Genomic DNA, 25,264 nt, shown 5'->3' with positions numbered 1-25,264 from the left:
TCCTTTCCCAGCCGTCGTTCTCTTCGGTGGGTGATCACCATCCGTCCCGTCTTGTCCTTTTTTGCGCAGCATCACCCTCGCCGAGTCCGTCAATGGTCCCTGACTGCCCCACATTGTCCGCCGAACACCCTCGTGCGATTCGACAGATGGCGAGTACAAAGCGGGGAGAAACGGGGTTCTGTATCCACGCTGCCAAGGCCAGCTGCCCACACAGCGAACCCTTCACAATCTTGAGCCGCATAGGCCAAAAAACCCTTGTCTCAAGGCGGTCGCCAAGTACCTCTTAACTGTTGACTGTGCTACCCGCGCTTGCATAGAACATTTCCATTTCTCCTCCCGTTCAGTTCCATCCTTCTCGCTTCGACTCCCGTAGCCATCCGTACTTCTTCACTTGCCCGTGTTGTTTTTACAAGTATGCCATTTCCCCATTGGCTTTTTTGGGCATGAATCCTTTGCGTTGTCGGATTACACTGCAGCAGCAAAACACCACGATGAGGCTCTGTCCAAACTGAAACTCACCTTGTCCATTCAGGAACACGTCCAGCGGGAAAAAGGGGCAAGCCACGGGCACGACGGGTTTCTCCACGACGACGAGTAAGAGAAGAGGCTGCTGCATCACCACTGCATGGCTACACCACACGTGCTGGCATCAACCCGGATCAAATGGCCTCCCGCACCACCAAGGGCCCACCAACTGGCAGAGCCATGCAGCGATACCCAAGGAGGCTGGAACACACGGGTCCCCAAGATCTGGTTCGCATGTGGAGTGCTGGAACTGGTTGGCCGTGTGAAGCAAAACACTTTGTTGGAATGTTGATGTTTCAAATCTACCAACTTGTCCAAGTCAGTCAGTCATTGGCTGTGGAATGGAACTTGATGAACAGAAAGCTCATTGTCTCTTCGGCATCATCCGGATCTCCAGAGCGGGAAACCCGATCGATCGTTCGTTGCCGTCAGCAAGGAACGGACGAGAAGGAAAAAAGGCACGCCGCTTGCTGCAGGTCGCTGATACCACTTGCACCATTCAGTCCACTGACGCAGCGACGCCATGGGTACTGCCTATTAAGGTTCTTGTGACTTGGTTGTCAACTTGATGTCTTTCGACACCTCTGTCCTCGCAAACACACGCCCACCGTCGTCATCACCAATCCAGAAGAAGACCCAATGTTTGGGGCCACACGCTCTACACATCACAGAAAATATCATGCGTCGCATTCGACACCACCAGCGTCGGTCCCGGCTTGACCGCGAAGCTCGTCTCCGTCGCCGACTCTATCGAGTTCATGCATTGTTCTAAAAGAGCCACATGTTAACAAGCGGGCATCGCAAAGGAATCATCATCAGGGACTACTTTGATCCTAAGGAGCCACTCTACTCTTCTTCACTCTTTGGAAAACAAACCTCAAAGAAAAAACACACTAGTAGCAAATCACTCACCTCGTTGTTTATCACAATCACTAACCCCAAAACTCGTCTTCTTGTTCTCATCATTCGCCGTATCCGCGCACGCATTCTTTTGGTTGTCGCAGACGCGACTGGCTGCTGTTGCAAAGTCAGGCTGAAATAGTACATCGTCAGTACTCGATACAAGTGTAAAAGTGTAGCACGGTAAAGGCTCGGCTGCATTCTGGCCTTGAAGCAAGGGAGCAGGCAGAGAAGAGAAAGAAAAAAAAAAAAAAAAAAAAAAAAAAAAAAAAAAAAAAAAAAAAAAAAAAAAAAAACTCACAAAGGTTTCACCATTCACTTCGAATGGCCTTGAAGGGTTCCCTGAAAAGACTATCGGCTGCGGCGACGCTCCGCCGAGGAAGTTGGCTGTGTGGAAGAAGGAGTCGAGTTCTTGGCCTGTTGACACTTGTCGCGGGAGGTTGAAGGCAAAGTCAAGTTCTGCGTGGAGAGTGTCTTCGAGGGTGGGTGAGTCTGGTGAGGCGGCAAAGACTGTTGCGTAGCTGGAGAGGACGAGGAGGAGGATCGTCGTTGTCGTCGTCGTTCGAAGATGCTGAATGGGCTTCATCATGGTAGATCGGTGCTTCGAGTTGGACTTCGCGACTTGGACCTTGGACTTGGACTTCCGGTCAAAATTGAGGTAGGTTACTCGGTGTTCTCCCTAGGCGATTCGGCTCGTAGTACTCGTCGTCTCGTCTCGTCCTCGCCAGTAGTATCGTGCGCAGAGATGTGGCAAGGTGTTGTTCCACTCGAAGAAAAAGCCCGGAGAGCAACTCAAACAGGCAGTCAGTCCGAGTTCGTCGCCGTCACAGCCCAGCTAAACTAAAGTCGTTCGTATCGGTGAAGATCTTTTCAGAATAAACCCAGCGAACGCACTCTCAGGACAAAGAAGAGAAAAGAGTTCATTCTCAGGTTCAGAAGCGCTCTCCAGCCAGTAGGTAGTTCGGGCAATGCTCGTTAAAGGCTGAAACAATCTTGAGACGAGGGTCCTATCCATGGTTGCAACGAACAATCCTTCCCATGCCCTCCTTACCAATCTCGGCCCCCGATCCGACCACCGACCGGAATGGAACCATACCAATATCTTTGTCATCTATGTAAAAGCTAAGCCACGAGGCATAAGAAACAAAAAAAAATTAAGTAGGTGATCGACTGGAGACTTCATTGATGCGCATGAAAAGGTTCTTTACATGGCGAACGCGCGATGATCTACATTCTATATGTCTAATACCGTATAAAGCGCCGATTGGATTGAGTGACGATTGACTGACTTCCCTGGTCAACAACCATGGCCACCCAGTCGAGGTTTTTCTTCCGAGCAAGTCGGCTAGGTACCTAGATTGAGGAGTGTAACGGAGAGGTATCCGATGTAGCATCCATCATCTCAGGGGCAGTTCCTAAAAGGGTTTGCTTATACCATAGGTACCTCTAGCCCGTGATCTCTCGCCTTAGAACACCCACATCATCAACACGTTTAGAAATAGTACCTAGGAATCTGTCTATTCCTTGAGTAAATTCGGGCCACTAGTCAGTTAGTCCCTATCAAGTCAGGGATTCAGTATAATGATGGTGAACAAAGGAGAAGCCTCCAGGGAAGCCTTCTACCAAACAGGCACAAAGCTCTTCTTTGTGTCTGTCCAGTCCAGAAAGTTGTGATATCCTTGGCTGATAGTGTGTCACGAAAGCAATTGAGGTCAATTCGATGCGCTGTCTTCACGCGGCATGTGGGTTTGCTGGAACGGTTGTATGATTTGGAAATATCTTTCCTTCTATCCATTCATCCATCACTAATCCATCCATCCATCCATTTCTCTGCTTGCTTGCCTGCTCTGCTATGACTTTTCCACCCTTTCAAATTTCGTTATCTTTTCGTGATGTGGGAGTGTAATGAGTGTGTGTACGTAGAGAAAACGTAGTGTACATCAATTTTGTGTTGCATGTTCTCCTCCCCCAAACGCATACCAAATAAACGCTCTGCCCACCACCGGTAGATTGCCACAACATATACATGTGAGCCCCCCAGGGTTCAAAACCAAGCAGAGCCGAGTCAGAAAGAAGAATGTTAATGCGATATGGCATTGCCACATGTTTTGTAAGATCTAGAAAAACATTTTATATGTGAAAAGAAAAAAAAAAAAAATGCAGGCTGCCGTAGCCAATGACAGGCAAACTCAGCGATGGCGACGACGGTGACGACTGAAAGACGCGGAAGGGGTATCTTGATCGCTGATGATTTGGTACGCTTTAGAAAGCGAAATGGAACAACGCAAAAACTTCATATTTCTTTGATTGTGGATATATCGCAAGATGAAAATTAGAAGTTTGACGCCTGGTTCACATGCGTCGGCGCATGATAGCTCTCGAGCGTGCTTTGGAAGGGGGTGCGTCCAACCATCGATCCTCCAACTTCGGGCTTGCCAGCATCATTGTAATCCATCAGATTGTCGGCCTCCTCGGACTGCTTCTTGCGGCCATAGATCCTCCAGCCAACGATGCCCAAGCCGGCCAAGATGATGGCTCCGCCAATACCGACAACGACGCCAATAATAGTGTTGCGGGTCTGGGACGACATGTCGCCGTCCTTGCTGCCCTTACCGGAAGCAAGGCTAGGAGGCGGGGTCGAGGTAGTGAGGGCTTCGCTCGTCACGGTTGTCGCAACTCCCTGCTGGTTGGTGGTGGTGATGATTTGGGTGATGGTCTTGATGATGGGCTTGACAGACGTGCTGGACTTGGAGTTGTCATCGTCGTTGTTGGATGATCCACCGCTTCCGCCAGCCGAGGACGACGGTGCTGGTGCTGGTTCCTTGGAAGAAGATACAATCTCGCCGTTAGGGTTCGCTGTTACTGTAGGCTGGTCGTTGTTGCTGGGTTTCGTAGTTGTCTGTGCTGGGGGAGGTGACGTTGTAGTGGCAGCTGGCACCGAAACAGACTTGGACGTGGTGGTGGTGGGCTCGGCTGGTGGGTCTGCGCTTGTTGTTGTGGCAGGAGCAGCCTTTGTTGATGTCGTCTCTGGGGTCGGTACCTCGACGCTCGTGTCCACGGGGAGGTCGGCGGAGGAGCTATCGCTGTCTGCTCTCCGCACCAGGGGACCGACATTGTTGTGGTGAGGGACATTGACGCCCTTGCGGATGTAGGAGGCCTCAGCGACGCTTAGGGCCGAAAGGCCAACGAGAAGTAGGCGACTGAGCTGCATTATGATGACACTGATGTGAAAGTGTTGATGTGGTGTTGATGGTTGATGGTATGCGTGGGAATCGTCGAACCCTTATGGGGAAGGGTTATTACACTGGCTCGACGACCTCCAGTAGTCTGCTGGCTCGGTGAGGCCCGGGTGTGTGCACTAGGTGACGAGGTTCTTGGGTTTAGCGCAGGCTAATTAGCTTCCCTTGGGCGCGGCGAATGTCGACCAGTCAACTAAACGAAGGCGGTTGCTCTCGGCGGGGAGAGTGTCGTCGGATATCGAGACTGGAAGTGGAAGTGGGAATAGGGTTAAGTTGCGAAATCGAACGAGGGAAATGCGCGCGGTTGGTGAAACGATTGTATGGGTTAGGATCCCTTTTATTTGAAGGTGTAATACTAATGACAATAGGAGCGAGGGAAAGGGAAAATAGGAAAGTGGGTGCAAAATGGGAAACGAGAGACTAGATCGATAGAAATGGTGGAAGGGTGGGTGGGTGGGACGGCTACACTACACTATGGTAGAATTTTGAACGAGCGGGAAAAGAGCGCGGCGTGATCTCTGCATCCCATTTCCTTGCAATGACGGGAGTGAGGCATTCGGGCATTCATTCAGGTCACGAAGACAAGTGGACGACGGGGACAACACACCTTCCAACGCTGGAAGGAACGGAGGGTCGGGTACAAAAGAGTGGACACGGTGGGCACCAAGCGGTAGGGCACTGTGGGTTTGATATCCACAGACCCCAAAGTCCTGCAGGATGCAAACACTTGGCGCCCCAAGATGGCACGACAAGCACTGTCAGCCATGGTCAGCCACCCGTCCGAAAAAATGCCGACAGGCTGGCAACGACCGGCAGAGACTGCCAGCTGGCCCCGCGTGGCCTCGTATTGCGGCCTGGGCGTGCCGGGACAGGCCCTTAATTTGGCGCACCCAGCGCCCATCCGCTGACCCCGATTCGAGATGGAACGAACCATTGGTATAACGGTCTCCGGCGGGCCGGCAGGACATCTCTTTGTCTCTGCCCCTGTGGGCCCAGCGCCTGAGTCTGCAAGATTTTATAAATAAAAACTTCGACTCCAGCGGTCGAATGTCTTGCCTGGCTGTTGATTGACAAGGACGGCGTCTATGTACGTTGACGGACTGTTGCATTCTTTCCCTTTCAGTGAGTTTGATCAAACCAACAAGCTGGCCCATTTGCAAAGACGCCACCGTGTTTGGGAAGGCGAGATGAACCATATCAAGTTGAATGAAGTGGCCTGCCTGTGCTCTGTGCGTCTCCATGCATCATCTGTGATGAATTATGCAACGGGACGAACGGGATGCGCTAGCCAGAATGGCATGCATAACGGTTTTTTGATATCAAAGCCTGCACAACCGTCATCCCAACCCAACCTTTACTCCCGTCTTCAACGACACCATCTTTTTTGCCCTCGTTATCGCACTCTCGTCATCGCAAACCACCGACTTTCTGGTTGAGTGCTCTGCATGTTGTTAACATGGTCCGCGAGAAAAGGCATGACTCCATTTCCACTTCCACTCAAGACAGCCCGGACGGGGCAGGTGACATGGAGAGAATTTGACGAGATCCATCGCCAAGACTCTTGAGAAGCTGAGAAAATCAAGGTTGCCAAGCCCGTACCCTGAAAATTGGCCAGAGGATTTCTGCAATCTCGAGGGAATGAAATGCGCTTCGATACCTACAGCATTCGGCACCACTCGAATCGCCCTCTGCCTCGGCTACCAGCTTGTCTCCTCTCCCATGAAACAAAATCATCAACGTTCCCCAGATTGCAATGTGTCATGAGGGGTTGCTAGCGACGGGGAAACACAGACGAGCGAGGAGCGAGCAATGAGCCAAATCGCCAACAAGTGGAGGGCAAGGCAGTTCGAGATCTGAAGGGTCCCCCGATGTAACCTTCACCTCAGTCCGCACCGGTGTCCCGGCCTTGGAGATACTGTAATTTCGCCACAACCAACCAAACCGACCTCCCCTCCAAGTCCTGGTGCAACCTCCAGGACAGACAGATTCAAGAACCTTCTCCCCTGGCGCCTATGATGGTTCAGTTAAGTTACATGTATACCAAACAGCGTCTGGCGAGCTTTGCAGCAGAGCATGTTCAAAGGCAAGATGATGTAACATGCCATCATCCCTTCTGACGCCTAACCAAAAAAAAAAAAAAAGACAACAGCATTGTCCCAGAGCCGGGAATGCCTTCAAAACCCGAGATCTTCATCAGATCTGCCTCGCGGACGCGTATAAGGAGGACTATGAACAAGTTTCTTTCCATCTCCATTGTTTTGAGAATGTGCAAACCAACCATTCAACTCCCGCCCTCGTGCGGCTCCCAGGGATTTGCCCGTTCATCCCTCCCCACTTTGGCGTTTCAACACCAAAGTGCGTTCCCGACGATGAAACATTGAAACATTGGAGGAGCGAGAGAATGTTGTCAGACGTGATACCGCGCCTATCGTGAAGATCACTTGTCTCAGATTGACGGCTTCTACCCGCGTTTAGATGTTGCGAAAAGAGCACCGATTCGAGAGAGGGAACATGCTGCTTGACATTGACAGTCAATTGTCCAAGTTGATGCATGCCTGCGCTGCGCAACATTTCCAGCAGCTGCCCTCTTATATTTCGACGTTATGGAATCCCCAGGTAATATTTGGTGCATTACTCATGGGACGCGTCATTCATGGGACGCACCATTCAGAAAATTTAGACGTAATAAGGTGTGCATCTTCCCATATTCCCCTTGCCGACTTCAAAGGGAGTCTGGTGGTTTGCAGTATGGCCAACAACATACGAGTCATTCGCAAACAAATATCCCGCAGGCGCCGCACATCAGCTCGCTTAATCTTTCTTGTCATAGTGTCTCCTTTTTCTCTTTCTCTTTCTCGGGGACCATCTGGTGCATCGTCCTTGGTCGAAGCTCCTTTGTTTGGATAGTTGGAGCCGCGATCTTCACAATTACCAAGCGCTCTTGTGTCACGGTGAACAATGGTTAGGAAAAGGCCAACCGATCTTGATTGGACATCTGACCTAGAAAAGGAACGTTCAACGAATGATATACAACTTCAGTTATTATTCCTGGAAGCTAGTACTCACTCCCGCCTCGAGTCTGGAGACGGTACTGGAGTTACATGGAGGCCCGACAACGGATTGCCTAAATCTCAGAGTCTAGGCAGGAACCAGTGAACAGATCGGTATAACATGGAAGCGGGAACACAGAGCATCCTTGCGATAATTCTTGGCAGGTCCAGACAAGCCTCGCTTTCCCGCTCTATCCCCAGGATTTCACAGAAAGAGTCGGTCAGTTGGGTTCGAAAAGTAGAAGGGAGTCTGTACCGACTCAAACGAAGCATTCACATCTGCAGAAAGATGCAAGCCAGACAAACATCTCGTTCAAAAGGCAGCACCATAAAGAACTGAAGCCTCCATCTCTCTATCTTTCATGTTTACCTTTTGTGTTTATATCCACAAACGATGGTTGCGCATTGCCAAACTGTCTTTCGTGCTTCGAGTCTTAACTGCGATCATGCATCCCATTACTTACACCCAGATCATTTCATTAGTTCGAACTGTCGAAGCCACTCCAACCCAGCTCGCAACATCTGGCTATCAGCGAAAAATGAGACCAATCTTATTGAATCGATATGGTTTAGTCTCCCTTGAGGAGCCTGGAACGGAAATGAAAGATATTCTGAAATGCCCGACTCCTTCCCAGAGGACTGTTTCAGTACCAGAACAACAACAGCACGGCAATCACGTCTTGCGCTCTTGCTCTCCGCTACCTCTATCTACACTTGCCTCCTTCTAATTTACAAGCCTCCCTTCCGCAGTTTCCGTCGCAGATCTGGTGAAACTAAAGTCCGAACTCATCACCACTGAGACATTCGATCTAAGTCACCAATGTCCGTGATGCATACATTTATGCATGTTTCACTACGAACAGACCATGCTCTCCGGTATCGTTGGGTATCTGACTGTTGAGTAGGTAGCTGTCTGATGTCCAAAACAGGTCCGTAGTGTAACAAAATAAGAGTTGTGATGCCTCGGATGTGTCCGAAGGATGAAGCACATTGCAATGCATCAAGCGCTTCATGCATTGCATCTTGCGAAAATCCGACGAGGACACATCCTGTTTTACATAACTGTGCCATAACCTCATTTCGTTCGGTCTAGGAGGTAATTTGGTAGAGCTCTTGTTATCAATGTGCCTAACCAACAGAAACAGTTGTCTACCTTTCAAAATTCGTTGCTATCCATCGGTGACCTTCGGAATATACCCTTCATTCCAACCTTGAGGTTCCATCTCCAGAGTATATAGCGGAGACTGGCCCCTTATCCACTTCGGCCCATCAAACCATCGATCAAGCATTCAGTTTTACACCTTCCGTCTGCTTTCTGATCCTTCTCAGATCCCACCACACTTAGTTAGGTCCCTAGAGATATATGCCCAACACAGCACCTACTACACACACACGCTTTGGTTTGTTTTCTCCCAAAACCTTCTGCAACCTTGCACTTGTTGCTAAATGTCAAGTGAGCTTCGCTTCATCGCAAACCCTCGAACAGAACCTCTTTTTGCTCTTTCTAAGCCACTACGAATCCAACAACATGTTAATTGCCCCGACCCCTACCATACCGCCAAGTCACGTTGATGAACACGAACCATGATCGACCAAAAACATTGAGCCACGAAGCCCGATGAAGGGTTTAACTTGGCCTTGACCAAACGTCCAGCCTTTCCACGAAATGAGCATGGACAGGCCCTGGAGCAGCGGTCGAGGATGCGAAGAAGACTCTCAAGCTTGTAAGAAGAAATCACTGGAGAGTTACCAGACGGTTAAAATGATCCTCAGAAGCAAATGAAAAACACCCAGCGAGCGGAGAGTATTACCATATTCTGAAGTACATAACACCGAAGGAGATATAAAAATCGCCTCCATGTGGCACTGGGCTCTATGTACGATCATCTGCCGGGGCAGCGCATACTGTGGCCCAACTTTTCTGATGACGGAGCCATCCCGGAGCACCTATTTGGAGAGATGGCGCACGAAGTAGTTGATATTATATTCCAACGAATTCGTTGCTGATGGCTTGCCGATTTAGGATATGGTTCGACGAGTAACGAGTTGTTATCGTCCCGGTCGATCCGCCCGAATTACCTATCACTAGGTAGGTGGAAAACATATATCATATCATCGGAGATAAAAAGTACGCTCCGTTGCTCGCAATGGCCAACTGACCACCTGGAGAGAAATTCGACAGTTCCAAGAGCAGTAGGGTCCAATGGAAGAAGACTCGAGGATTCCGAAACAACAACCGTCCGTCTGAATGCAGACTTCCTGGTGGGAATTTGCGGATCGGAAACAACACCCCTGGTAGTTTCCTCGAGGATGTTATCAACGGTATGAGGAAGGAGGTGGAGGAGATTGTGAAATGCGGTGAGAGTGTAGAGGAAGTGAAGTCCGGTAAGTGGAATGATACTACCTAGTATAGGGACAGCGATGACCAGACAGGCAGTTACGAGGGTAGTGATGAGGGCGAGGAGGGTGAAGAGGATCTAGAAGGCAGTGGGGATGATGGTTTACCAATGTTGATGCCAGGTACTGTTTTGAATCGTGGGCATCAGCTGACAAAAGGAGAACAATCGATGGATGTTAATTGACGGTGACTCTCTGTGGACGTTGAATTCTCTTTCTTTTTTCTATCTTGTTTTTCCCTCACAGCAAGGGCACGGCATATTTCGAGAAGGTGTAAATAGAACATACTTACCACACATCATCTTAGTTGCCCCTGCCCCTGTTCTTCTTCGTGTTACTCTGGACAAGTTTGATGGAGTTAATTTGTTCGTTCGTTGCGAGCAACCGACATCACCTCACTGGAGCAGCAAAATTCCCGAGTTGCTTACCTAGAAAAACCGAAGAAGGAAAGAGGCCAGCTCGGAACCCATCTGCTCCTTCCCAGTTCGACCTATGAGGTGATGCAGCACACAGGCACTCCTACCCCCCTGAAAAGATGGAAGGAAGGCACATTTACCCTCCAAAACCCCATCCATTCCTTTCACATCTGCATGTGTGTTTTACGAGGAAGCGTCTCTCGTCCCAGTGCTGCCCGTCACGTGGCTTTCCCTTGACTTGTTAAATCCTTCAGTTCTCTCTTGTTCTCTTACCGGAAACCAAAACTTTCTCACTTTGCTACTCTGAATTCATTCCGTCATTTCATTCCAATCATCGTCTCGCTTCTTGGCCACAACAGTCGTTACGTATATACATCTCCATCACTGCAACGTGTTACTTGTCAACTCCCGACTTTTGCCGTCGTCCTATTGTCGGTGCAATAGCTACCCGTGCTGCCCTCTCTGTCATAATAGCCTTGCATCTTGTCGGCACGATGGCTAAGGATCCGGAAGTCCATGCCACACAACACTTGGAAGAGCACCGGATAAAATCGATTGAGTCGCCAGAGCAAGTTGGCGGGATTCTATTTACCATTGTGTTAGTTTGTGGTTTCTTGTTGTTTTTATAGGTAAATGGTCGAAAGATTCGGGCATGGATACCCAGGATCATGACCTGGCCACGGAGAGCTACAACCGGCGAGGAAAAGTAAGTCGATTTTTTGTTTTGATTTTCTTTGTGGACTTCGATCGAGACCTATTATATCTTGCTATCACACAGCTAACCGAGGATACTTTCTCAGCAATGACAATATCGAGCTGAGAAACCTACCCCAGGCGGCGGCGCCCCCAAACGGAGACCGGAACGGAGACAGAGACATCGAGCCGAGAGCTCGGCTCCAGACGACGGCAACTCACGGAAATCCCGAACCCAGATACGAACGAAGACATGGGCACCGGAGATCTAACTAACAGAAGCATACTACGTACCTGGTTATCGGAGCCGGACGGGGACGCTTATTTATTTGGCAGGAGTCCACTCGACGCCTAAATCTTTCGGTGGTGATTCCGGCCAAGTGGGACTGATCCGGATAACGGTCGTCGGAGGCCCACCGGTTCACTGATCAGCGGTCAAGAGTGGCAGGGATTGTCCGCAAGTGAGGTGTTGCCATTCTGGGGAGCTGGCCGGCTGCGCACAGCTGCTGCCGAAGCTCAAACGCTGATCTCTTCCTCATTTCTTCCGGCTGTCGACAGCATCGCATCAAAAAGTACGAATTCACAGGGGCGGTTGGGTGGCACGCCATGCATAGGGCACAGAAACCCCAACTTTATCCATGCACAATTCCCGCGACCGCTATGGGGAAGAGACACGCAACGAAAACCTGGAGAACATATAACACGGCATCGAAACAACGCTATCACATTCTGCTATGATTTACACACCGTAGGATATCGGTGAAGGCGTCTTTTCGCCGGAACACTTGTCCGGAGCATTGCTTTTTTTCACTTACACCTAGCGGGCGGGATGGTTGAGTAGGATCCACTGGGGAAAATAGGGGACCGGGTACATGGTGGGGAATTGGCTATTTCAGGTACAATTTCGGGGTTTTCGCGGCTGTTGTTCCTGAATCTGAAACCCCAAGAAGGCTAGACCAGCACGCAGGCTGGGGCTTGATGGCACCCAACATCATCAACTGCAGTCTTGGCAGGGGGGTCCGACCTTGAGCATACGATTCGATGTAACCTGTTGAGCGGAAAGGGAAAGACTGCTAGGATTGTTCAAGACTCTTTCCCCTCGAGCTATTGAATCTGTCGTCCGCTTAGCATACTTCTGAACACAGCGCTAGAAGCCCAGACAACATATCCACCAAGCTCAAAAGGCGGTCCCAGAGATTACTGCGAGACAGGAGACGCAGCCAGGAGAGGATGAGGAGAGGAGGAACGACCACAGCCACGGTCGACGTGCTCGGATCTTCACTCTTCGACCCGTTTTGCCTCGAGCTGTCGTCACCAGTCGGCCCTACGGTTCCAGGAAGACAACATGATATACCCAAAGCGTTTTCACGGCTCTGTTTTTGTATGTAGGTATAGACAATCAGTCCAGCGAGTAGTATCGATTCTGCAATTCGACATACAGAGATCTTCATTATGCGTCGCAATCTCTGAACTGGGGTTCTCTGGGAGCACTGACTGAAGACGGACAATTCCGTCCCCAGACCCCAAGAAAATCATTCGTGGCTCATTTCCACTTGTATTATGACAGTCGAACTGCACAGATGTTGGTCGGCCAAGCTGGCTTACCGGCACTTTGGCCCCCAGCTTGGGTGCTTGGCTGGACCGGGGCCTGGCTCATCTCGTCACGAAGTTCAAGATCCAGCGAGCTAGACTCTTCATGGACACTCAGCACGCTAGCTCTCAACATCGGTGTAAGATCAGAAACACTATGAAAGGTGAGCTTGCCCACCCATCTGGCTCTTGTATCTTCTTCTTTTATATCCTCCCTACGTCCCTTTTGATCTTGTTCAACTCCATCATCAAACGGCGTGCTTTCCAGCCGTGCAAGCCTCGTGTTTGCGTCCACTCTTTGAGTCAATCTCATCACATACTCTTTTACAACACCTCATTTATCCTATTCCAATATCAAAGCTAATCATTTTAATATAATCATGCACAAAAGTCTAGTGGCAGCGGCCGTCTTGGCCGCTACCGCCCGGGCCCACGCCCTCACCGAGGCCAAGGTCAACGTTTACTGGGGACAGAAGGGAGACGCCAGGCTCAGGGATCACTGCGACCAGGCCAACTTCGACTATGTCACTATTGGCGCTCACTGCGATGCCACCTACTACACGAACGGCACAACCAGCGGGCACATGAATGGCAAGTGCAGCGTCGTTGCGTCGGACATTAAGCACTGCCAGGAGAAGGGAAAGAAGGTTCTGCTTTCCCTTGATGGTGTCGAGCACATGGGCTCGCGCTTTTCTCTGTCCAGCGAAGCCAAGGCCGAGGAGTTTGCCAGCTTCCTGTGGGGAGCCTTTGGACCCTACGATGCCAAGTGGACGGGACCCCGTCCTTTTGACTACGCTGGCCACCGCGTCTCGGTTGATGGTTTCAACTTGGATGGTGAGCTCAAGCTCAACGGAGGTATGTCGAGTCATTCTTGGGTTCGGAGAGTCAAATGATAGAAAGTGAACATTGGCTAACACACCGCAGCCGGCGAAGGTGCTTATGCCGCCATGGCCAAGAAGCTTCGTGAGTTGTACAACGGCAACGCCGAGCTCCTTCTTACTGCCGCCCCCGGATGCTCGCTTGATGATGTCAAGATGAAGGCCATCTTCGACAACGCCCAGTTCGATGCCCTGTTCATCCAGTTCTACAACAACCCTAGCTGCGAGGCTGCCTCGGCCTCTGGCTTCAACTACCTCCAGTGGGAGAAGGCCATCGCCGCCGGCATGAGCAAGGAGGCCAAGCTCTTCATCGGTCTTGCTGGAGCTTCTGATGCCGCCGGCTCTGGATACATCGAGCCCCTCGAGGCTGCCGCTCTGATCAACACCTACAAGACCCGCTCCTCTTTCGGCGGTGCCATGGTCTTGGATGCCTTCCGCGGCCAGACTTTGGCCAACGGAATGACTTTCCTCGATGTGATCAACACTGTTGTCTCCTCCGCCGAGGCTGTTGACCTGAGCTCTGAGTTCTGCGAGGACGAGTCTGCCCTTCCCAAGGTCCCCTCCGTCACCGAGGGTTCTGCCGGTGGCTTTTTCACTGTTGCTGATCCTTCCGCCATCACCTCTGGCCCCGTCGTTCTCCCCTCTGGTGGCAGCTCTGTTCTCCCCTCCGGTGGTAGCTCTGAGGACGAGGTCTGCGAGGACGAGAATGTCATTCCCAAGGTCCCCTCCGTCACCGATGGCGCTCACGAGGTTAACCCCACCATTGTTGATACTTCTATCATCACCTCTGTCCCCGTCGCTCTCCCCTCTGGCGACCGCTCCGAGATCATTGGCGGCAGCCCCGCTACCGAGGACGACGTTTGCGAAGGCGAGATTATGACCGAGGATCCTCTTCGCTCTGGCGTTGTTCCTAGCGGTGTTATGCCCACCGGTGCCCTTCCTTCTGGCGACAGCTCCGAGATCATTGGCGCTATTCCCTCTGGCTCCGTTCCCCTTGGCTCTGCTCCCTCTGGCCTCGTTCCCTCTGGCTCTATTCCCCTTGGCTCTGCTCCCTCTGGCCTCGTTCCCTCTGGTACCGTTCCTTCTGGCGACCGCTCCGATATAATTGGCGCTATTCCCTCTGGCTCCATTCCCCTTGGCTCCGCTCCCTCTGGCCTCGTTCCCTCTGGTGCCGTTCCCCTTGGTTCTGCTCCCTCTGGCCTCGTCCCCTCTGGCGCCGTTCCTTCTGGTGACCGCTCCGAGATTATTGGCAGCCCTACTGATGAGGACGACGTTTGCGAAGGCGAGGACCCTGTTCGCTCTGGCCTTGTTCCCTCTGGTGCTGTTCCCTCTGGCGACCGCTCCGATATCATTGGCGCTATTCCCTCTGGTTCCATTCCCCTTGGTTCCGCTCCCTCTGGCCTCGTCCCCTCTGGCGCCGTTCCTTCTGGCGACCGCTCCGAGATCATTGGCGCTATTCCCTCTGGCTCCGTTCCCCTTGGCTCTGCTCCCTCTGGCGCCGTTCCCTCTGGCGACCGCTCCGAGATCATTGGCAGCCCCGCTGACGAGGACGATTATTGCGAAGGTGAGATTACGCCCGAGGACCCTGTTCGCTCTGGCCTTGTTCCTAGCGGCATTGTTCCGACTGGCGCCGTTCCCACTGGCCTCGTCCCCTCCGGCGCTGTCATCGGAAGCACCGTCCCCGGCGGTGTCATCCCCAGCGGCGTCGCCCCCGGCGGTATTCTGCCCTCTGGTGTCGTTTCCAGCGTTGGCTCCAAGGTAACAGGCCCTATTGATGGCGATAACGTTGCCCTTCCCAGCGTTGGTCTTCCCTCCGGTGCTATTGCTTCCGGTGTTGTTCCTTCCGGCGTTGTTCCCTCCGGCGTCGTTTCCAGTATTGGCTCTAAGGTCACTGGCCCTATCGATGGCGATAACGTTGCCCTCCCCAGCGTTGGTCTTCCTTCTGGCGATCTTCCTTCTGGCGTTATTCCTTCCGGCGTTGTTCCCTCCGGTGTCGTTTCCAGCATTGGCTCCAAGGTAACCGGCCCTATCGATGGCGATAACGTTGCCCTCCCCAGCGTTGGTCTTCCTTCTGGCGATCTTCCTTCTGGCGTTGTTCCCTCCGGTGTCGTTCCCTCTGGTGTCCTTTCCAGCGTTGGTTCCAAGGTCACTGGCCCTATCAATGGCCACAACGTTGCCGTTCCTAGTGCTGGTGTTCCTTCTGGTGTTGTGCCCTCCGGTGTCCTTTCCAACGTTGGCTCCAAGGTTACTGGCCCTATCGATGGCGATAACGTTGTCCCTACCGGTATTCTTCCTTCCGGCAGCGTTCCCTCCGGTGTTGTTTCTAGCGTTGTCTCCATGGTCACTGCTGATCCCATCAACGGCGACAAAATTGCTGACCCCTCTGCCGTCACCGCCCCCGCTGAGTGGACCACTTCGACCATCTATGCCACCACCACCTCTACTATCACCAGCTGCGCTCCTGACGTAACCGACTGCCCTGCCAAGATCGGCCAGGTCACCACCGTTACTGTCCCCATCGGCGTTACCGTCTGCCCCGTTACCGCCACCGAGACTGCCGCCCGCGCTCCTACAGGCATCTTTACCTCGGTCCCCGTCGAGTCGATCCCTGCTGGCTTCACCACCTCGACCGTCTACAGCACTGCCACCTCCACCATCGCTAGCTGCGCTCCTGAGATGACCGACTGCGCCGGCAAGATTGGTCAGGTCACCACCATCATCGTTCCCGTCGGCGTCACCGTCTGCCCTATCACCGAGGCCTTCCCTCCTGCCACCTCGGTCCCCGCCGCTCCCGCCGCTGTTCCCACCGGTGCTGCTAGTGTCCCTGCTGTCTCCGCTGTTCCCACTGGTGGTGCGGGTGTTCCCGCCGTCTCCGCGCCCGTTGTTCCCTCCGGTGGTGCTGGTGTTCCCGCCGTCTCCGCGCCCGTTGTTCCCTCCGGTGTTGCTGGTGTTCCCGCCGTCTCCGCCCCCGTTGTTCCCTCCGGTGGTGCTGATGTCCCTGCCGTCTCCGCTCCCGCTGTTCCCACCGGTGGTGCTGGTGTTCCCGCCGTCTCCGCGCCCGTTGTTCCCACCGGTGGTGCTGGTGTTCCCGCCGTCTCCGCGCCCGTTGTTCCCTCCGGTGGTGCTGGTGTTCCCGCCGTCTCCGCGCCCGTTGTTCCCTCCGGTGGTGCTGGTGTTCCCGCCGTCTCCGCGCCCGTTGTTCCCTCCGGTGTTGCTGGTGTTCCCGCCGTCTCCGCGCCCGCTGTTCCCTCCGGTGGTGCTGATGTTCCCGCCGTCCCCTCCAACGGTGCCCCCGGCGCTGGTGTTAACAAGGTCGCTACCAGCTCCATCGTCTCCGTCTCCTCCATGCCATTCACCACCATCACCGTCGCCAAGCCCGCCGCTTCCGCCCCCGGTGCTCCCGGTGCCCCTGGTGCTGGTGTCCCTGCCGAGTCCGCGGCTGTGCCCGCCGGTGGTGCCCCTGCCGTTCCCTCCGCCGTCAACGCTCCTGTTGTCCCCAGCGGCGCTGTCCCCACTGGCACCGGCGTCTCGGTTGCTCCCTCTAGCGCTCCCTCCACCTACAGCATGCCTGCGCCGCCTGCTCAGACCGAGCCTGCGACCGGCTCTGAGCCCTCGGAGGTTCCTGTCACTGCTGGCGCCGGACGCAACGTTGTTGCGATGGGTGTCCCTGCTTTGATGGCTGCTTTGGTTCTTGCTTTGTAAACATTTTTTTTGTGATATGCATGTGGGAAGAATTTTGAATGGAGGATGAAACAAGTGAAAGGGATGGATGGGTGTACATGGATGAAGAAGCTGAAGAGCAAGAAGAAGAAGAAGAAACTTTTTTGGATATGCATGATTAGCAAGCTTTTTTTCCCTCGGACATATTAGAAAGTGTTTTTTACCTTACATAATGTACTTGCATCGTACCTGTTACCTACCCATCCATGTTGCATCTCTTTCTCATTCTTCTCCATGTGTCCAATCATGTCTGGCGGTTTACTATACCATTCTGCATTCATTCAATCCATCCTAGAAGTATGGACGGGAGAAATAACAACAAAGCAAAGCGCGCGAACGAGCGAGCGAGCATATCAGATATTTTGATTTATCTATTTTTTTCTAGCGTCACTTGTTTCCTAGAGTAAGACTTCGCTTCTTTTTGTGTTTTCTTTGTATACATAAAGCAGATGAATAAGATACCTACGATGAGTACTTGGGGATAACTATGCCTGGCGCCAACGTGAAACTGTCTCGATCCACTTCATCATCTCCATCGATGAGAATGTCGAAAACCTGTGGTCTAGAAAGGCCATGAGTTACTGATTACCTTTCATTATTCCCCTTGTTATTATCATCTCCCTTTCGTAAGGTAACTCATAGTGAAAAGACACCAAAGTAACATTTCCCAATCCCCATACCCTCACAACCAAATCAGTTTGGAGTTATTCAACAAAAACAATATTGAAAATCCGGAAGAGATGATCAAGACATGTGTAACGCACATTCCAAAAGCCAACAAAAGAATCATCAACGTCCTTCTCCGTAAACACCTTCTCTTCTATCCACAAGCAAGGCACCTCACCTACCTAGGTAACTAGCAGCTAAGGTAAGGTATCAACCTCATCGATCTACTTACCTACCTTACCTAACTTACGTACCTCACATCTACCAGACTTAAGTATCAGGCAAACCAAACAGCCGCATCGTACGATTGAGGGGTCCACTGCACAAATCTCTATCTAGGAAGTTGCTGACTAGACAGACCCTCCCGGCTTGGCTCGAACGAGAACCACGAGGTACATAAAGCTGGGATTCCGTGCCGTGCTGTGCTGTGCTGTGCTGTACCATGTTATTCTCGCTCATTAATACCGGGACGCATGCACGTGGGTGGGTTTATCTCATTTAAGGTAGAGGTAGTTGCACTGGGTTAGGGAAGTTTGGTCAATGCTTGACTTGGTTGTTCGATGGTTATGTACTTGCTTATGAGTGTCTTTCTCTAGGATGATTAGTTTGCATATGTCGGTAGGTGGGTAGGTAGTTACCTAGGTAGATAGGTAGATAGGTAGGTAAGTAGTCCTTTGCCTTGGTACTAGTTTGGGATTGAGAGAATAGTACCTACCTACCTTGGTGGAAGAGATTGTTTATTATCATTATTATCGCCAGCTGACTATCTATGTTGACATCACAGGTTATACTGTCCGACGAAATGAACTCGACGAAAGCGTAACTCCCAAGAAACACATAAGGGAATAAGCTTCAGGCCCGGTTTATGTTCTTCATCCTCTCTGATCGGTATAGTCCAATGCAATGTAGTTCAATATCAGGGCAGCCATGCCGAATTTTCTACCTAGGTACCTTTACCTATGTACTTCAAGATATATCAGTCCAGGTTCAGTAAATGAAATGTAGCGAACCTTACATCTATCCAATTCGGTGCCATGTCCCGTCTCGTTGGCAGTGAAGGCTATAGTTATGTATATGGTTTACTCCTACATTGTCTTCTCCGATCGCCCTGCAACACGCAGGAAAACCATCATCACTCACGTTTCTGGACTTACTGCGATAATCTCTAGGTTATTTGCTTACTGACTTCCCCCATGACCACTTGCCCCCAAATGCTTCCAGAAGGAAGTTTCCTTTCACACCTCACCCACCCACACACCTTCTGTGCTCCCTCCCACTCGGCTTGCCACGGCCTTGCCTTGATCGATCGATCATGAACGTCAATGCACTCATTCAACACGATGTGATGTGATATGACATGATTGCTCAAGGTACGAAGGAAGGCATCGGATGTCTCTGATGGAAACTTGACATATCAAATTGAACTGCCCTCACGAAAACTGACAAGAAGCTATTGACATGCAAGTTCTGTTTAGCTGCTTGGATAAGTCCTTACTCACCTTCACCATCCATCCCATTCCCATTCCTTTTTCAGTCTCACCCCAGCTTGCCAGGCCCGAGTTTTCGGATCTATTTTCCAATTTACCTAGCTATGATAAGACAGGTTGATCCGGTTATGGATCCCGACCTGATGGGGTTATGTAAGTACTGTACTTACCACATAGTAGTTACCTATTAGGGATACACCTAAACATCTAAGGTACCTACCTAGAGCTGGATTTAAATGTGCTTGGACTCGTGGCATGTATGCATGTCTCATTAAAATATAAAAAAAGAATATCTCGAACATCTACCTAGAACGCATGGCAGGCGTGGCATAAACATGGCATGGCGTGACCATGACATCCACATGGCACGATATTGCTGAAGGCGTCGCAGGTGTGTTGTGTGGCACATATCAAGCTGATGACGGCGGCGGATCGGATAAGGCTTGCCCATAAAGTCCTCTACCTACAAGTGCTCCGACTGGCTTGACGGACATATATCACTTCGGCTTGCTTTTTTCGGCCATAGAACTGCTGGAAGAGAAGTGTATTTCGGAACTTGTCCTGTAGGAGGAAATATGGACGTGAGAAGGGCTGAACTCGGAGGCCGACACTGCGCCCATTTCCCTACTTGGTTTGACTCAATCAATGTCTGAGTCCCCAAACGGGCCATGTGTCTGTCAACTGCAGCGTAGTGTGGAAGTGCGTATGTAGTGGTAATGCGTGGTGATAAAGAAAAAAAAAAAAAAATAAGAAGATGTGGCGCTCCATGGCGTTTATAATCGAACCATGGTGTTCTCATGCTTTTCGGTTTCAGCTCCGAACTTCCCAGCTCCGTGGGAATGGCATGTACCGAAAGAAGAAAGAAAGAGAAGCGTTCCAGTCGGCTCTGCCTGAGCTGCCTTTTACTAGGCTGTTCCTGTTCGAGTACATAATCGTTCATCACGTGCTTGATTCTAGCTACGACATAATGAGACAGTTACATACCGGCTGTACCTAAATTCGGGTCAAAGGCCCGAGTCTATCAACGCCCAGATTCCAGCCACGTTGACGCCCATAGGGCCAGCTACCTAGGTACCACCCTTCTTCGCGGGAGTCGAAGGTAAATGCATGTCATATGTAGGTCTCTCTGATTGACGCTGCACTGCACTGGACCCGAATGAACTTGGGGTTTTCGATCCGATCCGGTCTGGCGGGACACATTGCGACCGCGGATTGGAAATGAAAGGGATGCGTTCGTTCGGATGCGGTTTGTGTATCCGACGATCAGAGTTACCCGACTTGGGGATTGGGGATTTTGCCAAGCGATTGTGGGATATGCAAGTTAAAGACTTTACGAACGACTGGAACGAAAGCAAACCTAGTTGGGGATAATGTGATATAGACCTATAGGTACCGAGCCGGACCTAGACGGTTTTTGGTATACGGCCAGACTCAAGTGTACAACGTAAATAGAAAGCCAACGTGAGGTACGAAATGAATGTATGTCTCTCTTTCCCTCGTGAGTTCTTGTGTGTGTAACGGTCTGGAAGTATTCCCACCTCTCCTTCCCTTCATCCCCTTCTATGGGTTCGCTTGGAGAGAAGAAAGTCACGTCGGTCAGTCCGGGAAGATGCTAGGAAGGGGCGTGATTTGAAGGAGAGACCGAGCTCGATGTGTCAAGGGAGCGATAGTGGTGTAGCATATGTGCTGTACATTGGTAGCTGAATGAAAAAGATAAAGCACGTGTGATGACGGAGAGTGCGTAGACAAAGTAGGAAAAAGAAAGGAAAGCTTCTAGAAGGGTTGATAAGATGTCTTGCAACAAGTCCCTTCCGACTGCCGAGTGAAACTCATTGCTTGTTTTTTGCCCTGTACACTTGTGACGATGAAGGACTTCACCATCGCAGCACTGTTACGTTACTAGTATTGTGGTGGAGAGCAAGAAGAAGACTCTGCACATTCTGCACATCAGTTTAACCGGGGTTAACTTCCCCTTTTCATGCTTTCACGCTCTTCAATTACCGGGCCCGGATCTTGCGTGCCGATACACGACACTTGCCGGTACACCTACCCGACAAGACCCCGTGGACGATCAGTGGTTGGGTATGTGAGCGAACGGGGACAGCCCGGCGGTACGGGTGAAACACGGCTTTTCATGCTGGCCAATGTAGTAGTGTAGTGGAACTAACGATGATAGTTTGTTTCGGCACCGAATGGTGTTTTTCACACAGGGATCCTGAAAATAGATGACCTCACCATCCAATGTGTGGCTGATGGATGATTAGATGCTCAATGACAGTGTAACAGTAAAAACGTGTCGAAGTGATGCGATTCACACCACGTATGGGCACCCAGAGGCCAATGCCAAATGACGTTTGGGCAGTCAATGGTCTGGGGATCGGGCATGGCGATGAACTGGAGGATCCTCGGCTCTCACCTGTGCTTGGCTGGGCATCCACCAGGCGTGCTAGGTAACGATCAGGTCAAAAACGTGCTTTGATGATGGTAGCATCCCCACTAACGCCAGCACTCGTCGGATGCCAACTCACTCCAGGAGGCATGTACAAACACGTCTTCTTCCTCGTGCAGCGGGGGAGGCTAGAAAGGAGTTAGTGAAAAGTTCTCCGATATAGGCAAGCGAGGCAGGGTTAGGTAAATGGCTTGGGCGAACCAATTAACATACAGTGAAAGTAAGTTTTGGCAGACTTTTCATCGGACCACCGGCATCTTCTCGAAAGGACGTCTGTGGCTAGCAGGGCATGAATGCACCTCGGGCTCTTTGTGACATAGAAGGGGGCCCAAAGTATGCCAACCAACTCTGTGTAACTGTGATATTGAAGTCGATGCGTTCTGGCTACCCAACCATGATGTTGTAGGCCGTTGGAACTTTCATTGCCTGCACACACTCGTATCATACATGTGGGCTTGAGTGTAGGCCATGCGTGTGTGCGTCTGGACGCCTAAACGAGATCCTTCTGCGAGTGAACGTCTTGATGTTGAGACCCTGAACGATCAGGTGGATATTGGACAAGTCTCGAAGCGGTAACGGACACCTCTTGGTATTGACGTAGGTGGTTGTTCTCGCCACGGCACAGCGGAAGAAATGGTCCTAACTGTCAGGACGACAGGGTCGATTCGGGTCCCGGGATCTCCCTTTGAGTCAAATCCATCTCTTATTGAAAGCATTGACACCATTTCGGCACACGAGCCTCAGGATCCATCAGGAGTCGGAGGCTGGGCCGAGACCCTAGACCCAATACATGACAAAGACCTGCTCACGATAAGAGATTCCCCTCGGTCATACTATGTACACTAGTGTACATCTCCACTCGGTACGGGCCGGAGATGGAAGCGGTGACCACCGGGCTTCTCAGCTCGAAAGGTTGTCAGTCTGTAAAGTTGCCACCGGTCCCCGAGGAGGTTGTCGCATTTTGCATGAGTTTGCTTCAGTCTCACTTTTGACAGCGGATAGGGCGGGCAGTTTCCAAGGGCGCGAGGGCCTTTTTCTCTCTCTCTTTTACCCAGGCTTGCTGCTGTGAAACGACACGAAGCAGGGTAGGCTCGATGATGTCTGTTGCGCATCGCTAGTATGGAAGTGTGGATGTGGGCGGTCGGGGCTCACGCGGGGCGACCATGAGCTACCTACCTTCCGTAACGGATCACATAGGCAACTGCAACAAGCGTCAACGGCGGTGATGATGGAGCGCTTGATGGATCGCACACAGATCGCGGAATGAACTCGCGTGCCATCATCTCCACCCACATCTGTTTGAAATTGTGTACACTACTGTGTAGTGAGCTGGTATGGAGGCGAAGGTAAGGTAAGTCGTTGGAGGCGGAGGCGGAAGCGAGTCCGACTCCGGGCCAATGCCACCTTTCTTTTCTTTGCACTGGCATGGTCCCTTCCAGTCTTTGCCAGTCAACAGTGTGCCGGTGTTGGCGTGCTTCTCATTGCGTAGCTAGCCAGTGGTCCAGTACACTATATCGTGACGATCTGGGTATCCGTAACGTGTAGTGTAGTGTACCGATTTCCACGGGAAATGGGCGTGGGCAGGGTAAGCCAGCCAGTCAAGGAGATGGATATGAGGCTCCCTCGCGTGCGTAGATGGACATATCGTGGTTTGCTGGTTTCGCCATCGGGAAGCAGCTTCGGTTGATCATGGAGCTAATAAGCGCGGATCTGGCAGATGAAAAAGGTTATTCCGCGGAGGCATGGATGGCATTGGTGACTCGTGCGTGTACATCTAGAACATAGTCTAGATAGTAGGAACCTCTACACTAGTGTAGTGTAGCACCTCCGCGGTTGGCGGCTTTTGGTGGGCGTCAAACCTGAGGGTCGGGTTTACCGCAGTAGTGTATGTATGGTAGTGTAGTTGGCAGATGGTCTGGACAGGGCAGGGAAAGACAGCCCAGACGCCTGCTTCGCCACTCAGCTTCCGTCCACCGGCCCTCTGGCGTGCGAGGGTGGTCTTGGTGGTTCCTCAGTGATCCAGGCCCATCATCACCAGAGACATGCTACCTATGTATGAGGCAGCCCGGATGAGAGACCCAGAAGAGGGTTAGATCTCCCGAAGAGTTCTCAGCAGATGACATGTCAACATGCCAATGCCGGGGAGCGCAAGAAAGGTGTGCCCGCTGTCGGGTGTATCTCGCTGTTGCTGAAGACTTTGAAAGCTGCCGTGGTGGTGTCGTCGCAGCCGTGTAACCGTGGCCTAGTGAAAATAATAGCGGCTTTGTGCTGCCCTTTCCCTCCGAACCATTCAGTGCACACGACTCCCCTGACGGCGTCTCCTCCGCCCCAGGGGCATGCCCTCCCAACCCCCGCCATCTTTCCGAACCCCGTAAAGGGTGGTGTGGGTAGCAGCAACATAATGGAGGAGGCCATCCCAAGAGGCCGGGTGGGTAACCGCGTCGGCCATGTGAGTGGCCAGCGGGTTTGACAGAGGGAAGTGCCGTAAATGTCTTCAATTGCCTCCCCAATCAAAGTTAGGTGGCATTGGCACTAGCTCGTTCTCATTCGATAGCCGAGGCTGCATCATTTTTTTTTCCTTCGCTTTTTCTCTGCTGTCGTTCATTATTAACAATCAGAGCGACTGAGACGCCCAATGTGGCGGCGGACTTGAAATGGGTCGACTTGCAATTGCGGAATGAAACATGATGGATAGCAGACAGAGATGGAAGCTTCCATTTTCGAAATGGAACTGTTTTTCGGTTTTTATTTTTATTTTTTTCTTTGTCTCTCTCGCTTTTTCTGTCTCCCCGGCTCACCCCTTCTCCTCCATCCCACTTTCTGTCCGTCTATGGAGCTAGAGTTGCCAAATTCGGGGTCTCACTGACCCTTGGAACCTTGGGTGCATTCCGTAGACCGGAGCTGGAGGAGGCGAAAAAAGTCTCGATGATGAGAAAAAAAAGACGAGTCTTTGTGTTGGACGATCCCAGCTAAAAGTGGAAATGTGATGGTGCCAAGTGCAAGAGGAGTAGTGTACACTACACTACACTACACTACAGCACACAACAGCCATGTGAGGTACTTTGCAGTCAGAGTGGGAAATGAGAAAAAAAAAAAAAAAAAAAAAAAAAAAAAAAAAAAAAAACTTTGTGACAACTACCTGATCCCTTGGTGGTGACTAATGCGGACTGGTTGATGATGGATAATACATAATAGTATGTATTCCATGTGCCTGGCGAGCTTGGCCGGGGAGAAGGACCCGGGTGAAGCAAAGA

At 51.5% G+C, this 25,264-nt stretch overlaps 5 protein-coding genes across 5 annotated transcripts; 2 read left to right on the top strand and 3 right to left on the bottom strand.

Annotated features, from left to right (window-relative positions):
• Positions 1-931: 931 nt before the first annotated feature.
• Positions 932-2,137, bottom strand: B0T23DRAFT_200712 (uncharacterized protein). The gene is made up of 3 exons (XM_062833377.1): positions 1,727-2,137; positions 1,438-1,558; positions 932-1,293 (listed from the first exon to the last, which is right to left on the bottom strand). The coding sequence occupies exons 1-3, from the start codon at positions 2,012-2,014 to the stop codon at positions 1,184-1,186; spliced, it is 519 nt and encodes a 172-aa protein (XP_062691104.1). The 5' UTR covers positions 2,015-2,137; the 3' UTR covers positions 932-1,183.
• A 1,502-nt stretch (positions 2,138-3,639) lies between these two features.
• Positions 3,640-4,739, bottom strand: B0T23DRAFT_200682 (uncharacterized protein). The gene has a single exon (XM_062833376.1). It carries the CDS (start codon positions 4,634-4,636, stop codon positions 3,758-3,760), a length of 879 nt encoding a protein of 292 aa, XP_062691103.1. The 5' UTR covers positions 4,637-4,739; the 3' UTR covers positions 3,640-3,757.
• Positions 4,740-13,190: 8,451 nt separating this feature from the next.
• Positions 13,191-17,758, top strand: B0T23DRAFT_445791 (uncharacterized protein; the record flags this gene model as incomplete). The annotated part of the gene is made up of 2 exons (XM_062840936.1): positions 13,191-13,665; positions 13,735-17,758. The coding sequence occupies 2 exons, from the start codon at positions 13,191-13,193 to the stop codon at positions 17,388-17,390; spliced, it is 4,131 nt and encodes a 1,376-aa protein (XP_062691102.1). The 3' UTR covers positions 17,391-17,758.
• Positions 17,759-19,017: 1,259 nt separating this feature from the next.
• Positions 19,018-19,736, bottom strand: B0T23DRAFT_397923 (uncharacterized protein; the record flags this gene model as incomplete). Its single annotated transcript, XM_062838322.1, has 8 exons — positions 19,018-19,031; positions 19,090-19,134; positions 19,215-19,218; positions 19,333-19,479; positions 19,519-19,524; positions 19,574-19,619; positions 19,660-19,701; positions 19,732-19,736. The coding sequence occupies 8 exons, from the start codon at positions 19,734-19,736 to the stop codon at positions 19,018-19,020; spliced, it is 309 nt and encodes a 102-aa protein (XP_062691101.1).
• A 2,813-nt stretch (positions 19,737-22,549) lies between these two features.
• B0T23DRAFT_200614 (uncharacterized protein) lies at positions 22,550-22,956 on the top strand. The gene has a single exon (XM_062833375.1). The coding sequence runs from the start codon at positions 22,644-22,646 to the stop codon at positions 22,854-22,856; it is 213 nt and encodes a 70-aa protein (XP_062691100.1). The 5' UTR covers positions 22,550-22,643; the 3' UTR covers positions 22,857-22,956.
• Positions 22,957-25,264: the final 2,308 nt, after the last annotated feature.

This window comes from Neurospora hispaniola, assembly GCF_033458365.1.
Source record: "Neurospora hispaniola strain FGSC 10403 chromosome Unknown B0T23scaffold_6, whole genome shotgun sequence".
NCBI lineage: Eukaryota > Fungi > Ascomycota > Sordariomycetes > Sordariales > Sordariaceae > Neurospora > Neurospora hispaniola.
Note: the sequence above shows the minus strand (reverse complement) of the source record. Positions and strands in the feature narration are given on the sequence as shown.

Excerpts from the sequence above, each read along its gene's own strand:
- B0T23DRAFT_200712 (XM_062833377.1), bottom strand. The coding sequence starts at position 2,014 with ATGATGAAGCCCATTCAGCATCTTCGAACGACGACGACAACGACGATC. Across the intron at positions 1,559-1,726 it reads AAGTGAATGGTGAAACCTTT|CCTGACTTTGCAACAGCAGC; the intron begins GTGAGTTTTTTT and ends GTACTATTTCAG. Across the intron at positions 1,294-1,437 it reads TGATTGTGATAAACAACGAG|AACAATGCATGAACTCGATA; the intron begins GTGAGTGATTTG and ends TGGCTCTTTTAG.
- B0T23DRAFT_200682 (XM_062833376.1), bottom strand. The coding sequence starts at position 4,636 with ATGCAGCTCAGTCGCCTACTTCTCGTTGGCCTTTCGGCCCTAAGCGTC.
- B0T23DRAFT_200614 (XM_062833375.1), top strand. The coding sequence starts at position 22,644 with ATGGTCCTAACTGTCAGGACGACAGGGTCGATTCGGGTCCCGGGATCT.